The 17,123-nt window shown below is 40.5% G+C and overlaps 1 protein-coding gene across 2 annotated transcripts in view; it reads left to right on the plus strand.

Annotated features, from left to right (window-relative positions):
• Window positions 1-5,807: 5,807 nt before the first annotated feature.
• The window catches only part of ANLN (anillin actin binding protein), a 28,888-nt gene continuing 17,572 nt past the window's right edge, over window positions 5,808-17,123 (plus strand). Inside the window, exons 1-10 of one of the 2 annotated variants that reach the window (XM_038127918.1) lie at window positions 5,808-6,375; window positions 10,574-10,727; window positions 11,093-11,377; window positions 11,774-12,120; window positions 12,827-13,049; window positions 13,954-14,147; window positions 14,284-14,391; window positions 14,858-14,978; window positions 15,828-15,944; window positions 16,480-16,706. In XM_038127918.1, coding sequence (XP_037983846.1) covers window positions 6,358-6,375; window positions 10,574-10,727; window positions 11,093-11,377; window positions 11,774-12,120; window positions 12,827-13,049; window positions 13,954-14,147; window positions 14,284-14,391; window positions 14,858-14,978; window positions 15,828-15,944; window positions 16,480-16,706 — 1,794 coding nt within the window. In that variant the 5' untranslated portion in view covers window positions 5,808-6,357. The remainder of the gene's footprint in view (window positions 6,376-10,573; window positions 10,728-11,092; window positions 11,378-11,773; window positions 12,121-12,826; window positions 13,050-13,953; window positions 14,148-14,283; window positions 14,392-14,857; window positions 14,979-15,827; window positions 15,945-16,479; window positions 16,707-17,123) is intronic. The other variant, XM_038127919.1, reaches the window with a different exon arrangement.

Below are 17,123 nucleotides of genomic sequence, written 5' to 3' on the forward strand. Positions count from 1 at the left end.
GCTAGAACTGATAGAACACTTTTTTTTGGTTAGTGAAAAATGGTTTCTCAACAAGAATGCCCTAATTTTTCCATTGTTCAGAAAATGTTTCAAAAACATAAAATGCAATACAATTTGGCCGGTGAAATTGCAGATGTGATTATGTGATTACACCATTTGCACTATGTTGTAATTGCAAGCAAGTCTCAGATACTGAGAGTAATATCCTTGTTTAAATTAACATAGCAGCACTTAAGTACTCTCATGCCCTTTGCTTAATTTCAGAATTTTTATCTCTGCAAATGGTACATCTGTACCATATGGATAAAGAAAGAAAAGGGGGTATTTTACTTTGAGACACAAAAGAAAGAAGTCTTAATTCTCCTTCTCCTGTGTAAATCAGTTAGGAGACCTACATGAACAGCCCTGACAAACTTTCTGTGATTTAGTGATACAAATGCAATATTATAAATCTTTTGAGAGTGCATGAAACGCAAATATTTCTTAACTCCCACAGCCTTGTAAAAAAAACTGAGTTCAACCACCCAGAGATCTTTTTGTGAAATTGAGTCCACTTGACAACTGTCTTTTGCTGTTAATGAAATATGGTTTTTATCTCATTCCTTGTTTCACAACTTCTCCATTTTAATATATCCTCCTTCTTTTCCCCTGTTTCTTTGTTCCCCTCCCTTGTTGTCTGCCATTTTTCACTCATCTTATTTTAGTTCTTTCTCCCCATAATCATAGAATCATTAAAGTTGAAAAAAGAACTCCTAGATCATTGAGTCCACCATTAACCTATAATTTTTTTGGTTTTCCATGCTTTGATTTCTGTGAGATTTTTTTTCCTTCCGTTACTTCTCATAAGAGAGCTTATGTAATGTTTTCACCCAGCAAGCATCCACTTTAAGGATTTCCACCCCAACTACACTTGTCAAGGCAGAGTAATGAATGAATCCTTTTGGTAACAGAAGACAAAGTCCCAGGTAAAAGTTACACTGTAGTGGCTATAGGGTCTCACATTCGTTTAGTCTGGGTGATGTCACCACAGGCCCCCAGCCAGGTGATAATTAGCATTGGCTCCATGATTCTCAGAAGGCTGATCAATCACTTCATTATTCTATACTTGTTAAGAAACCCATCACCCTTACAGACAGTCACGATACAGGTGGACCAATTGGTCCTTCCATCCAAACACCATCACCATTGGCCAATTAAGAAACCACCCTTTGGTAAACAAATCTCCAGAACACATTCCACATATTCCCAACAACAGGTGCAGCAAGTGAAGATAAGAATTGTTTATAATTCTTTTCTCTGATTTTCTCACAGCCTTCCCCAGGACAATGCCTGGGAAAATTGTGCATTGCTGTCTGAGGCCAGAGAGCTGCTGCCACAGGGTGAGCTGGTTATGAATTTCCTATTTGGACAATCAGGAGAGAGACCTGTGCTCTGAGCAATGCTAATTTAAATCCGTGTCACACATTGGGTTACTTGCCACGAAACCTGTCTTGTTCCTGACATAAATACATTCCTTTACTGGATAATGTGAGTCTAAATTGCTTCTGTGATTATCATAGGAGCTGACAAAAGCAGTATAATCACCTTTGGCTTGGCTTAGAGAACAGATCCTAAATGCTGCCCATCAAAATGTTTTTGATTATGTAACGTTTGTAATAGAAAGAACAGATTAATCCAAACTGCAGCGTTTTGTCAGACTACAGATCTGCCCTTCTATTCACTGTTTGGAGGTGAAATTGCCTTTTTCCAGGCCAGCTTTCTGGCATACTAGGATATTCAAGAGGATCTGAGGGCACAATTTGCTCTTCATTTCAGAATCACTGAAAGGATAGATATTGTATTCTTACTGTAGTAAGAATATACTACACTCTTGTGTAGTGCAGGATTCCCTTACTACAGGGGTCCTGCTGGGGGGCCTTGGAAGAGGGGAATTTCCTACAGCATGACTTCAAGTTAGACATAGCCAAAACACAGAGTCAGACCTGTGCCAGACATCCTCTAATGCCGCTGGCTGGGCTACGGGGTGTGCCCAGGCGCTGCATCAAAGCCGGATAGCTCAACTCTTAGGGGGGCTAGTCAGCCCAAGCTCTAGCAGCGCTTCCAGCCTATGCCTTAGCAAGCCTTTAGTGATATTCAGCTTTAGTGATTCTCAGCTCATGAGTGATTTCAGCTCTTGGGCTTGCTAGGCTCGGCTGGGGCATGCAGCAGGCATTCGGAAGACCAGGAAAAGATGAGAGGAGAGAGGCTGTGTGAAATATTCTGCAGCCATGTCCTTTATTATCTTCTTTCTGCAAAGGGGTTCAGTGACAGCTCTTCTCTGATGAGCCGTGCAGAAACAGGGGTTTATATAGGGCAAAGGAGGATCGAGAATTGTCCAATGGTAAGGGTTAAAGGAAAGTGACCTATAGCCTTACAGAGAGATAAGCAAGGGTCGGAGAGCGGGAGAGAGGGGCTCCTATTGTCCGGTCATCCTGACTCAGCATCTTGCCTGTCCTAGACCTCTGAACGCCGAGGCAGGTTTGCAGGGCCTGTGCCTGCTACATCCTCCAGGATCCAGGAGAGGCAAAAAAGAAGGTGGGCTAGGGGAAGGAGATGTCCTCAGGAAGCTCTGCAAGGGCTGTCACCTTGTCTCTTCCCCAAGGTTCTTCTTCCCTCTTTGTCTGAAGTCATGGGGAAGAATTAATTCTAATTGGAACCACAGCCAAGAAATTATGATGCATACCATCATGTACTAGGCCATACATTTGCTTCTCCTCTCTGTGGACTCCCATGCAATCCTACTACTAGGTGGGAAATGGCTTTCAGAATCATGACAGCTCTCCAGCTTGTTAGTGGAAGAGTGGATTTTTTCTAGCAAAAAACACCTTTTGAAAGGAAATCTACACTACAAGGAATACTACACTACTGTATTCTAATTACCATGCTACAAATTGAATCTGCTTGCAAGTGCTATATGGGTGAGCATTGACTTTTGAGTTATTAAACAATGAAAAAAAGGAAATTACAAGATGGAAAGCAATAATTTTTCTCTAATTGACGGGATTTTTCGGTGCATCAAGGAAGCACTTTGCTCATCTTTCCGTTGGAATCAGAATTATGAACTCAGTTTCTCAGCAGAAAGAAAGTTTTAGGAAATATTCTCTGACAACTACAGAATGGAGCTACACAATGGACTACAGTGGGATCAGCATTTTCAATGTCAATATTTTACATTTCTGATTGTATTGGTATTGGAAGGAAGCCAGAGATAAAAACCACTTTGGCAAGTGTTCTCCTTATTGGTTAAAAAGTGCTCCACTCTTATTAAAGTGCTAGTGCAAACATTTATAACCTTCCGAAAATGCACCCCTGAAAGCAGTCATTACACTTTAAAACCTTCTGAAGGAAAACCTGGGAAAGAAAAAATGTTCTTCTTGCCATGTTAAAAGAAAAATGGCTGGCTCCAGTGCATAAGTTCTCAACTCCCATGAAAACTGCAAGCCAGCAAAAAGTGTTCCCTGAGTACTTTGTATTGTGTTATTTATTGTTACAGAAAGAATTTCTTTTCATAAGCTTATGCCTGGCAAGGAGACATCTTAAACCACATCATGTGAGGGGAGGAGACGGTGAAGGGTGTGATTCATAATTTTTGAATGCAAAAGTCTGGCATAAAATATGAAGCTGTTGAACGGGCAGAGCTGGGTCATTGTTCTGCTGGTTTCACATGGCATTCCTTCCTTTCCCTCTCTTTTTCTTTGTCCCTTCAGACTGTGAAAGATCAGTTGATTTTTCTTCCCATAAATTGCTGTAGAAATAGTTTTACTTATTTATTAAGAAAAATATACTGCAATGAATGAAAATGAATGAAAATTCCATTGCTAAGAGCTGTACCCCACCACTATGCAGACAACAGGCCTCATTTTAAAATCACATTTCCTGAAAAGGACTGACTTTCTTTGTCTCCTTAGAGTGTTATAAGGATAAGATATATTTACTATCCACTGGTTCCTGGAAGACAGACATAATTCCTTCACAAAATGAGAAACTAAGTATTCTGTTTATTTCTAGCAGGACCTTGATGAGTCTGGATTGAAATGATGAAGAAATTATTGGCTCTGTGGAGAGCAAAAAGGAAGGACATTTGTCACATATACCCTGCATTGATTTAAGCATTGATTTAAGCAGTTACACACTCCTAGGAATCTCAATTTCATTTTTCGGAGTACACTGTATAGAAATACATGTTACAAGAAATTTATTGCACAGATTAAAAATCATGACTTTCCTCTTTTTTAGCAGTAATAATTAGCATATGTCAGTGTTATTTACACATCCTTACATACACTAACAGCGCAGCCACCCCCGTTCTGTCGGTCCCCAGGCTGAGCATCATGTGCTATGCTGTGTCATTTGAAAGACACCAGCAATGGATGGAGCCACATTTGGAAATGGACCAAAGACAGATGGAGCTGCACCATATAAATCTCACAGACCCACCGGTAAAGCAGGAAGCATGTTTAGATTGCAGTAATTCTGTATTATTTAAAGGGTTCAAGTTGTACACGACTTTTCTTCCTTTGGGATGGCAGGAGAAAGGATGGACTTAATGGTAATTCTCTCTATTTTCTGCCAATGACTTTGAGCTCCATATTGGCTATTTTGTCTTCTGTGTTTTCCTGCATTGTCTACTGCTTCTTTAAAGGAATTTTTCTGTTGTTTACCAGTGATAGCTAAACCTAGTTTCTCTTGAAGGAAATAAAGCCTGTTCTTTCTTACCACTGAACAGGCTGGTTCATAGATTATGAATGAGTGACAAATCCCATCTGGCAAGTCCTAATTTTCTGCCTGGTGTGTGAGCAAGTTCGGATGCTGGACCTCAGACTGCTCCAACCCATGTTTATCTGAGAACAGTGCAGGAATGTTTGTTTGCCAGAGTGTCCAATCTTGATGATTTCTTCAGGAAAGTATTATTTTATATAGTACTTTTAGATTCTGCTGCACACTGATACCATAGTGTTTGCAAATAAGACACTGCACCTCATTAAAATTTTTAATGAGGTACAATTAGAAGAGTGTTGGTTTGTTTAGCAAGGCAAAATAAAGGCTGAAAGAAGAAAAGATTGCTGCCCATAAATAATCGAAGAGGCAAGAAGCACAGCACTAGTGAAGAAAGGTAGTGCAAGGTAATGAAAACTATTTGCATAGGAACAAAAAGATCTAAAGGGGTGCCAGTATGTATGGTCAGACTGGACAAGACTGGACAGACTATGGACAAGACTTACTCATTTGGGCAGGCAAGCCCATAGCAGCCTCCCAATGGGAATGGCAGATATGGAAAAACTGTATTTGTGATTATACTGAAAACATGTATGCGAAGGGTGTTTGGGGTGGTGCATGGATAGCAAGGAGTGAACCTCAGCAGCCAGTGGGCATCTGCTAATTGCACATTCACTGAGAAAAGTGTGCCAGTGAAATGGTGCAGGGGACAGCTGTAGGAAGTGGTGGGTGAGGTTTCATCATGAAAGGATCTACAAGTTTCACAGCTGCATTGGGTAAGTATCCTCTGCATGTACTGTGTCACACAAAAATCATGTTTTCTGCTGTCATGTGTCATGCCTGGTGAAAAATTAATCTTCCAGTGAAAAAGGCTCAGTGCACACTCCTACTGAGCAGCTGCAGCAAGATGTGTGACCGATCGGGCACTATTATTCGCCTGTAAAGAAGGTAAAAGCCTCTTATTCGAAGAGGGCTGTCAGCGAGGAGGAGGGTTAAGGTGGCGACATGAGGACATAGTCTTTAAGCCGTGCCAAGGGAGGTTCAGGTTGGGTATTAGGATGAATTTCTTCACAGAAGGAGTTATTAGCCATTGGAATGTACAGTCGGGGGAGGTGGCGGAGTCACCATCCCTGGAAGTGTTATAGGCGGGACGTGGCACTCACTGCCACGGCCTGGTTAGCAGTGCTGTGTTCCGCCATAGGTTGAAACTCCATGATCTCAGAGATCTTTTCCGAACAAATTCTGTGTTAGGGCAGCCACGGCTGGATGGACTCCGGGCACACAACACAAGGAAGCGCTGGGCAGCAGGGCCGCAGAGAGGGTCACACGCAGAACCCGCGGAGCAGCGCACGAACGCAGCCCGGCTCCCGGGCCGCCGCCGGGCCCCTCAGTTCCCCCGGGCGGGCCCGCGCGCGGCCGCCTGCTGCCGGATTGGGCGGCGCTCCTGTCAATCAGCGTCCGCGTGCGGGCGCCGCCCCCTCTTCCCGTGGTGCCTGAGCGCGGCGGGCGCTGAAATTCAAATCCCGGCAGCGGTTGGGGTGGAGGTGCGGCTGCTCGCGGGCGGCCTTGGCGAGCGGACCCGGCGCGGGCACCGGCACAGCGATGGACCCGTTCACCGAGGTGAGGGCTCGGCCTGGCCCGGCCTCCCCCGCGTCGCCAGTCGGGGAGGCGGCGAGTTGTCAGTGTCGGGGACCGCGAGGACGGGGCAGGGAAGGGGCCGGTTGGGGTCCGAAGGGAAGGAGCTGCTCCTTGCGCCGCGCTCTCGGGACGGGATAGTGCTGCTGGCTGAGCCCTGCCAGCCACCCTCGTCCCCGCTCGCGGGGGGTTTGCGGGCTCGCAGCGACCCTCTTGCTCGGCAGCGGGGAGACCCTGGCTGCCCCGCCCCTGGATCCTTGCTCCTGCCGGCGCCTCCGCTCCTGGGGCCGCCCGGGCTGTGTCAGATCCTGCCGGGAGAGGACAGAGCACGGGTGATAGGCGCAAGGGTTTGCGGAGGAGAGGCCTTGTCCCAAGCCGGGAGTTTGCCTTTCATGCGTGTCTGGCAGATAAGATTTCCAGCGGGGACGGAAGGGACCCGGTAGCAGATGGGAGCGCTGTTGACACTCTGTGCCTGCCATACCTAAAGGTCGGATCATACATCTGTCCAAAGAGGAGACCATCTGATAAAAAAATGCATACTATTTGACACGATTGCCCCCTGCGATTGGTCACTTTCTTTGGCAGGCACAGTTCCTCTTTTTGTTCATTTTTAAAAAAAGGGCTGTTAGTTGCTAGAGTGAATTGGCTGTGTGCTTAAGTTTTATAGAAGCAAAACTGTAGCAAAATGAAGAATTGATCACCTTGAATCTGTATGATGGCTGAAAGTTTCTTAAAGATGCCATTCTGTACTCTGATTCCATGTCAGCGGTGTAGTTTAGCGCTGTGTTGTGACTGCTTTAAGAAATGTCATAGTAAAAAGGGCCTTCAGTCCGCAGCCTGCGCAAATAAAACCTGAACTACTTGAAAAAAAATTCTAATCACATACACTGATGAAATACTCTCTCCTCTCCTTGTAAACAATATGTTTATCAAACTGACATTCTTCAGATAATTTGAGTGCCCAGAACAGGTGACTGCACAGATCTGATTTTAAAAAAATGAACATAAGGTGTTGATCTGAACAGATTTACTAAATGTGTTATGCCAAGGCAGTCCTACCCTATCCCCATGTAAAGCCTTGCTGAGTGAAAACATCTAAAACCTCCTTCCTTAATTGGTAGCGAGTGACATGATCCAACTCGTCTTAAATAAACTTCCAAGTCCGGACTACTGAATCAAATTTAAAATGGTTTTGCATGCTGGGAGATATTCCAACCTGTACACGCCCTTCTTGTACACAGCTGACTTCAAAATGCTTTGAAAATGACCAACTGTGAGGCCGCTCCCCAGAGTAAACTTCATTCAAGTGTTAGCCAGTATTGCAGAGTGCGTAAAAAATCACCTTATCAAGAATATTTCTGCTGTAGAGGACATTCCACTCTTGTGTAAAGTTCTGACCAATATTGGTGTCCTAGTATTGAAGTTTGGTAACTTCTCCCAAAGTTCTGTGAAGAGAAATTTTACCACACATTTTTAAGCATTTATGTTCTGTGGTTTGTGTTGCTATTTTTTTTTTTCTTTTAGTATAACCTTCCTTTAGGTTAACTGCTTTCAAATAATCTTTGTCTACACATTGCCATCCTCTGTTACTTGCAGGGACCTGGTGAGGCACTGTAAGTGTTGATTATGTAAAATGTAAGAATTCGAGCCTTAATTGGACAAAGCATACTGTTAATTAAGTGTCTGCTGATCACTTTGCAGTAGCAAGTTTTGTCTGTGTCTCATAGAATTTAAGCTTGAATAAATCTTGGTGTAAGATTCAGTGGATTGCTTTCAAAACAGTTCTGAAATAATGTTTCTTTTGGTTAATCTTGCAAAAAAAAAAAGCTGATAACCTTCTGAATCTCAACCAAATTATTAATACAGATTGCACTGAGGAGATGGTACAGGGGGTACTTTCTCAGGATCACAATGAACATACTATTTGTGACTCTATTCATAGCTGATTTTATAACTCAACTTTCTTGCACAAAAGGGTTAATGTTTGTTGCTATGGGATGTTAGAAATAGTCTAGGTTATTTTGTACTTTGAAGTAGTTTTTACCATTCATAGAGGCAAGGATGATTTCCTAGCATGGAGGATGAGCAAGGAGAAATAAGCAATGTAGTTGTTTGGGGAAAATTTGCAAATGTGAGGTCTGAAGTTAACTGTTCTTTCAATTGCTCCCTTTGCTCTATTCTGCCAGTAAAGCAGGGTACTTGAACAAATTCTTGTTTAAGAACATAATCATATATGATTATATATGGGCCTAAGTATCTTCTCTAATATGTACTTTAAAACTTACTTTTGAAAAACTGAAGTTGCCCATTAACTTTTCAGGTGGGAAGTGTTTTTTTCTGATTTTTAGAAAGTGGTTTTCTAACACAGTAATCCACTTTGACTTTGTAGTCCTCAGATTCCTTGATGTAATAGAATAAGTAATGGTCTCACACATGTCATTCTTGGGGCTCTTCTGTGCAGGGTCAGGAGCTGGACTTCTAGTGGGTCTCTTCCAACTCAGTATATCCTAGGATTTTAAACTATTATGATACTCTGAAACTGTGTTATCAGAACAATTGGAGAATGTCCTTGTAGAAAATACCCTGTTGATGAACTTGGAAAGTAAGCCTCAAGTTGTGGAGTGTGGCTTACTCATCATGTGTAACAGCACCGTTGGAATTATGGCAGTTGAATGGAAAATTTGAGATGCAAGAAGCCAATAGGAGCTGGAGCTGAACAACAGAGGCGTGCATTCTTGGGAAGTGACATCTCATATGTAACAACTGAAACTCTATTTTGCTCAACTAACAAAACAGAAAGGAATGTGCCTCTATTTGAATAGAACTGTAGGAATACTGTTGTAAGAGATTCAACTTTTTGCAAGAAGAGCTGTTAGTTTAAATTGCTTTTAGGATTTTTTAATGTGGGTACTACATGCGCTTTGTATCTCTCTCTTTGCATTTTGGGAATAAGCAAAGTTGACTTGTGGACACAGCTAGCATGGAACCTGCATTGAAGGCATTCATGGCATTTAATGCATTTTGGTTTTGGGATTTTTTTCCAAATTCCTCCTCTTCTGTGAAAATTAGCAATGCTGAGATTTGTTTTCACAAAAAAAAAAACTGTTGAGATTGACATTCTATTTGTCCTGTGTTGCCCTACAATAGAACATTGTTCAAGACTTCAGCCTTAGACAGTTAAAAATGTCAAATGTGTATTTAATTGCTGTGCAACAGGACAGATAATGGCTGGCACAGTTCTCACAATAATTTATGTACCACCAAACAAGTGCAGTTTATATGCTTCCCTTTAAAGGCTATTAGTTCAATTGCACAATTTCTTGTCTCAACCTTAAAACCTAGATCAAAAGAGTCATTAAGTATCCTTTAAGATGTGATCAAACTGAGTGATAATGACTTACAAATGCTATATTTAAAACAAACAAACCACAACCTACTTTAAAGCTGAGTACTGTAAAGAATAACTTTGTACTAGTGTGGAGCATTTACTAAAGCAGCTATTTTATATGGAATATAATCAGGGTACTCAAATTTCTAATGGGTAGGAAATGAAAAAGAATGTAATATAGCTTAATTGGTATCTCTTTATATGTTTTTCTGTATAGAGATATTTTAATAAACAGGCTATTTACCAATATAGCTAGGTGTAATATCAGTCTATTCTTAAAATTTAAGCTCGAGGCAAAGAAATTCACCTTTTCATTTAGAAGGTGTACTAGCATTTTTTAAACAATATTAACAGCCATGCTTTTATTTGTTAAACTTTTTTATGACCTCTTGACAATCACTTCAATGTTGTTTATTTTGTTAGAGGGCTAGTGCCAGTCAGGTGACTTGAGCAGATGCTTTAGCAATGTGTCAGAAAACCCTACTAGCAAGACTTGACAGATCAAGACTGTCACATGATGATTCAGGATTTTAAAAAAATAGATAAATTACTTTCAAACATTTCTGATGACTTTGGGGTCTATAGGAGGCACTCTTTAATTTTGCCATTGCTCCTGTCTCTTTAGCCTGATTTTCTTTCAGCGCCAAGCTAGTTGGAGACAATAGTTGATTTAATGACTGAAATTTGTAACCTGCTGGCTATCTATGCTAAACAGAATTCCATCATGTTTCACTCTGAGCTCTTACCAGTTACACACTGCAATGTCTGGTAACACGTAACTTATTGACCACTCAGAAACTCCTTGAAAGAACCCGTGCCAGGCGAGAGAACCTGCAGAGGAAAATGGCAGAGCGGCCCAAGATGGGGGCAAGACCCACAATGCAGACCAAGAGGGCCCGAGAGCCTTTGGCAGAAACTGGTAACCAGGCGCCTCTTCCCGGTGACGAAGGTATTTAGTGGCGTGTTTAATAAGGATTGTTTTGATACCCGTCTCATCTTTTTTTCCAAAGGGAAAGTGGAAACAGTGAATATTTATCTTATACTAGACAGTGATGGATGCACTTACTTGGCCACTAGGACTAGCTTGTGTTTAGCTGGACCTGAGAGCAGATGTGCCAAGTAAGCTATTTAGAAATAATTGCGTAATGCCAAATAGAGTGCCTTGTGCTTGGTAGATTTGGGAAGTGCATTTTTTTGGGAAGCATATCAGGGGATTCATAAATCATAGCTTTATTTGTACTACAATTATGTGTTGTTGGAAAATATTTTAGATTGTTTGAATACTAATTTATTTGAATACTCTGACCTATCCAGTAAAACCAGATACAAAGCCATCACCCTCAAAGAGACTCTGCCCTAATGATATGGAGACTCAAGCTTCTAGTTCAGAGAATGTACAACCAGTTCCTTCAAGTTCCACAAGCCATGATTCTCCTCAGATGACTTCAGAATCACAGGAAACTGCTTCTAACAGAGCTTCACTGGTTCAGCCTCTTGAGAAAGTAAAACAAAACACCAAGTCAGAAACTCCTGCAGCCCTTTCAGTCAAAACACGTATGCAGAAGTTGGCAGAACAGCGGCGCTGCTGGGATAGTGAGGGTATGTTTCACTTGCTAAGCACCATTGGTGTCTGTGTTTGCACTGATGATTATGTTGCCTAGAAGAAGATAGATTAATGGATTTTTAAAGAATTCTAAGACAATACTAGGGCAGGCCTAAAATATTGAAGCTGTTGTCTACAGCTTAATTTTAAAATTCTTTTCCTCTACTACTCTCATGCCTTGCTCCTCATGACACTGACATAAAATTAGCAAACTGCTTGCTTAAAAAATTTTAATTTGCTTCGTCTCAGTGCCTCTAGGGCTAGTAGTTTCGTCCTGTTGATGGGCAGGAACATCTAATCGTTGATAAACTCAATATATAGTATAATGCGAAAGATACAACTGTATCTCAATATAATTTATTAGCAAAATAAATGTGTTTTCTTTTTTCCAGATCCCTCTGAATGTGTTCCTCTGTCTCCTCTCCAGTCAAAAGATCTGTCTGTTTCTCCACCTAAGCAGACATCCAATGCCTTGGCAAGCGAAACCCCTATTGGGAGACGAGGCCGTTTAGCTAACCTTGCTGCTACAATTGGTTCCTGGGAAGATGACCTAAGTCATCCATCTGCAAAGCAAAACAATGCACAAGAACAGCCTGGCACTACTTGTTTATCCAAATTGTCCACTACAAGTGGAGCATCTGCTAGAATCAATAGTAGCAGTGTAAAGCAGGAAGCTGCATCCTGTTCTCAAAGGCTTGTTGAGGCTTCTATTAATAAACCAGCAAACTCAAAGAGAGCGGTGAGTGTCTGATTTAGTTGCTGATTAAAAATTGATTTGAGTATTGTTTTGGGGTGGACAAATGTTAGCACATAACTGTTTAATCTGAATTTAAAGATTTAGTGTGAGCAGTCTTACTCTATTTACAACTTTTCCCTTATTGGAATCCAATATGCCCTTTTTTAATAGCAGATCTGAAAGAGCTTAGAATTCCTTTTATTGCAACTTAAAGATGAGCGTACTTATGTATTTTGTTGATGTCAATGTACTTGATTTCTGCTCTTGACCATCAGAAGCGGGGCTTGTTACAGAGATACTGGGTTTCACTCTGTAACTTCATGTAGTTGATTGACTGAAATTGTGAATGTTATTGCTGTAATTGTGAATGGTATTGCTGTTATTGCTGAAGACTTAATCAGAATGATGAATAAGTAGTACCAGACTCTTATTGATCAATTTCTGCAATGACATGTGTATTCTTGTTTAGGGAAATGTGGGATAATATTTTAAATAGCAAGATCATCTGGAATCAAATGCTGAAACAATTTGAAATACTGGATACAAAAAAAGTACTAAAAGCTTAACATTTGTTCTTGGCTTTTTCTTTTGTTGAAGGAACAGGTGTATTAGGTGATAGTATGCTATGCAGAGAGCTTTCATTCTTTTCCCTTTTGAGAGAATAAAAACATAAATCTCATCTTTTTTTTTTTCTTCTTCCCTTGTTAAGGATCCAAACAAATTTTTAACACAATCTTCACGAGTCACTGCTCCCTGTTCTAAAGAATCTGAAGTACAGCAACGGCCAACAGAGAATCCCTGCAGTCCTCGGAAGACTGAAGAGCGTACACAAACAGCAAAGTCAGCTTTGCCTCAACCAGTTCAGTCCAAAGCAGAGCCAGTCAAAGGAACACATGTGCAACTTGAACCTAAGGGTAAACCCACAACGCCAGGTAGGCTGTTTTTTTGCTTCAGTAAATATTCATTCGGATTAGGCCTATGTGTGCTGTGTTGAAAACAACATACTAGTTAAGAATTTAAGGTACCATACCAGATAATATCTATTTCCAGCTGTAACTTGAATAAAGTGCTGATGAGTTCTGTGACAATTATTTTAAGTTATACAGCTTCTGTATTTTGCAGGGGATGTTTTCTTGGACATGTTTTTAGTAACTCTTAAGAGCAAAAGCAGCCTAACATGTTAATTGAGATTATTCAAAATTTATTTCAGATTGTTTGGTACTATATATATATCCATTTAATGTAATGTTAAAAGCCTGCATATTTAGAAGAAATCAAAGCTTGTTGCAACGTAGGTGCTCTAACTTTGCAGTGTCTTTATTTTCAGTGACAGCATTGATGTCAAAACAAGTGAACATCCTTGGTTTTAAATTCAACTGCTTGTTGTGTTAGAAACCTGGACTAATAGCTTGAACTCTTAAAAATTTTGGCCAGAAAAGCAAGCTTTAGATATGCTGACAGTAAAAGATAAGCTCAGTCAAGCAGGGTGGATGCCATACAACATATCCTTCTCTTGTACTAGAATGCTTATTTCTGTGAAAGATATAAGTGGGGCTGGTTGTAGAGGAAATTTGGAAAAGGCAAACCAGTTTAAATAACTGGTGTATTACATATGGACTGTGGTAAGAGAGACATCTACTTGCTTTAATTTACCGTTTTATTAACATCACCATTACGATTTGTGTTTCAGGTTCAGTTTGTATAAAGTATAATGGAGTAAGAGCTGTAAAGGAGGCAGCTTAATTGCTTCACTGGGAACCTTCATCAGGATACAAAATTGCAGTGATTTGTTTAATTTTGCGAGTTTCTTTCAAGGCAAAACAATTGTTCTTGTAGGGGGATCTGGAATTAAGCCCTTCCTGGAACGCTTTGGGGAGCGCTGTCAAGAGCGTAGCGCACGCAGCCCTGCTACGAATACTCCAGGGTGCAGAACACCCACTGTTACCCCAAATACAAGGACAATCCAGGAGAGGCTTCTCAAACAAAATGAAAATTCCTCTACTGCCAGTTTAGCGCTTCAGCTTAAACAGGTATGACTTGTTACATTCATAGCTAGCTTATAAGCCTGGAGAAGGTTATTACTGTTCTGCCCCTACATGAGGAATCTGAAGTGTTCTGACATCTTAAGGCTGTCAGCTTTTCTCCCATTTCCCTTCATTTGTTTAGGAACGTGAACGAGAACTTGCATGCCTTCGTGGCCGATTTGATAGGGGCAATCTGTGGAGTGCAGAGAAAAGTGACAGTTCAAAGAGGAAGCTTCCAGAAGCTAAAATGGTAATGTGTTACCTCATCAATCAAAATATGATACTTCAAATTGCTTTAAGATATTCTGATTACAGAGTTAGATGTGGAAATGTATATAACGGATAAAAACCTATGCTTTGGGAGTGCTCGGGCTGCTCAAGACCACTTGTCTAGTGACTTGTATGATTATTTACAAATTATTAGTTTATTTACCTCTTGTAGAATCAACTACTGCTTTGAGCCAATTGATTTATTTACTTTTTGATGATAAGTGTGGGGGGGTTTTATGTTCTATAACTGCAAAAGCAAAAGTGCCCCTCATGCAAGCATTTAATATTTACTCCTTCAGTTAAATAGCTTAGATAAATAAATAGGGTACTGGATAGGTAACTTCTTTTTCTGAGCAGATATTAATTTTTTTTTTCTGGTAGTTTTTTAGTTGCTTTTAACATTACCTCCTTACCTCCTGAATGCATTCTGGTTTTATTCTTGCCAGGAAAGCCAATCTCACGCCAGTCCAAAACATCCTCCTAGTTCAGATGCCTCTGCTCTTACATCATCAGAAGACACATCAGCAGGTGACAGGCCAGCAAAGTCTCCCAGCGTGGAGTCTTCGGGTGAGAATTGCCACAGTTTGCCTGTGACTAGTGCTGGACAGGAGCACTGCACTTGATACTCATGAGCGGAGAAAGAGGCCAGTAACACTGATGTGTGGAACTGGACTTCTCCTTTGTTTACTGGTTATCTTATCTAAATCTTCTTGTATGATAGTGGTACTCTGTACTCCTATACCACTTGGAAGGATGGCAAGGCAAGGCTGTCTTTCTGTTTTTCAATGGGTATACCTATGTTTCAAACTTTAATGGCGGTTAAGGGCAGGGAAGTGAATGAGAATTGTCAGTTACATATTTAGTCTATCCTGTACCTGAGTAACCAAATTTCCACAAGCAGTTAATGGCAGGGAACTCTTCCCTTGTCAGTATTCATTTGTGATATTAATTCTTATGGTAGGACACCTGAAAAGAATTGTGAGGTGCTCCTGACATCCTTTCTGGTGCTTACTGAGCGGAAGAATCTTCAGCTTTCTGTGAAAAAAGTGAACTTAGTTAATGCTCTTGGTAGATAGATCTTTCAAGTGAACAATCAAATGTCCTTCTAGAAAAACTGGGTTTGTGTGCAGTGGTTTGTGTAGTGTTTTTTTTTTGTCTTTTTAAAATTTTCACTTTTTGCTCTTGAGTGTCTGCACTCTGCTATGGTTTCTGCACTGTTTCTTGTGGTGTCAGTTTTCTGATTATAAGATAGAAGTCTAGATGTACAGGTTGTGGAGGGTATTCTCATGGGTTTTTTTTGGCATGTGGCTCACTGGAATATTTAATCTTGTGGTCTTTTTGTTAGTAAGACTTCTAAAATTCAACAACTTAAATAAAGGCTAGACATAATACTTCTTTTCTTTATAAACTCCTTAGATACTTCTAAATGTGAAGAGACTGATAAAGCCAGTCCTCTGAAGACCGCCGAGTCAAAGAGCCCTGTAAAAGCGATGACTGTCTCAAAACTTGAACAACTTGATGAGAAACCAAAAGGTTTGTATTGAGTAGACTTATATTAATGACTTAGCTCTCTATGGCCCCTTGTCTAGGACAGTGTTAATAGCCTTCAACTCTGAACAATGAATTCACCATCCATTTGCTGAACCCCATGTGTTTTGTAATGAGATTTATATAAAACAAATTAGGAAACTTCTATCATCATACATAACCCTTCTCTCTTGACAGTCAAGTCTTCAAGGAATATTAAAAAGCTGATATTAAAAGCTCATTGGAAAAGGACAGAAATGACTGCCCTACTGTTTGACTTGCAGTTAAGTTTCAGATGTATTTGAACTAAAAGGTTGAAATTTGTCTAAAATGTGCATCTGTGTATTCCTTTTCTGCATTGATTATGCAGTGTATATAAAAGTAGCATATTGAAATAGCCATGGAAGTTTACCTTTAGGTTCTATATGCCCAACTGCAAAAAGTGCTTTTTAATCAAGCTTGCTTGAAAAGCAAAACAAGTTTGCTTCTGTTTAATGAGAGTCTTGATGCTACTAATATATTTAAAAATGTCACCCTTCAGATGAAGTATACGGAGGCAAAATGCAGGTGGATGACGAGATGAATAGCTCTAAAGTGATAAATGAGATTTTTGAAATTCTTCAAGAGGATGGTCCAGACATAGAAAAGCTGAAGAAAGAAATGAGCATGAGCCTGGAAGGTGAAAGTGATGAGGATGAGCAGGAAGAGTCACTGAACATTTCATCAATGTCTCTGTTAACCCCTCTAGTGGAATCTGTTGGTTCGGAGGTGAGAATTCAGGGAGGGTGAGGAAGGGCTTTTTTATTACATAGATGTCCAATTGGCTCGTGAGCTGTGATATTTTGTAGTATTAGGATATGTGGGCATATAAAGAAGTTACAAATGGTATTTTGCTAATGAAAGCATAATGAGGCAAAGTTATTTTTCTCTGAAAATAGTGCAGCATATTGGATGCTCTGCTAAACTAGTGGTCTGCTAAATTAAACCTGTTACTAGTACTGGACTTGCAGTGGTATACATGCATACGGTGGAGTGACCGCTGATGAAATATCTGAAGGGAAGTAATTATGTAACTGCACCAATTTGGAAGCTAAAGGTGGCATCTCATCGAGTTCAATAATCTGTTAGTGTCCTTAAATAAACTCTTTATATGTCCATATTTATAAAATATCATCTGTTAAATAA

Source organism: Motacilla alba, chromosome 2 (genome assembly GCF_015832195.1).
Source record: "Motacilla alba alba isolate MOTALB_02 chromosome 2, Motacilla_alba_V1.0_pri, whole genome shotgun sequence".
NCBI classification, from domain to species: domain Eukaryota; kingdom Metazoa; phylum Chordata; class Aves; order Passeriformes; family Motacillidae; genus Motacilla; species Motacilla alba.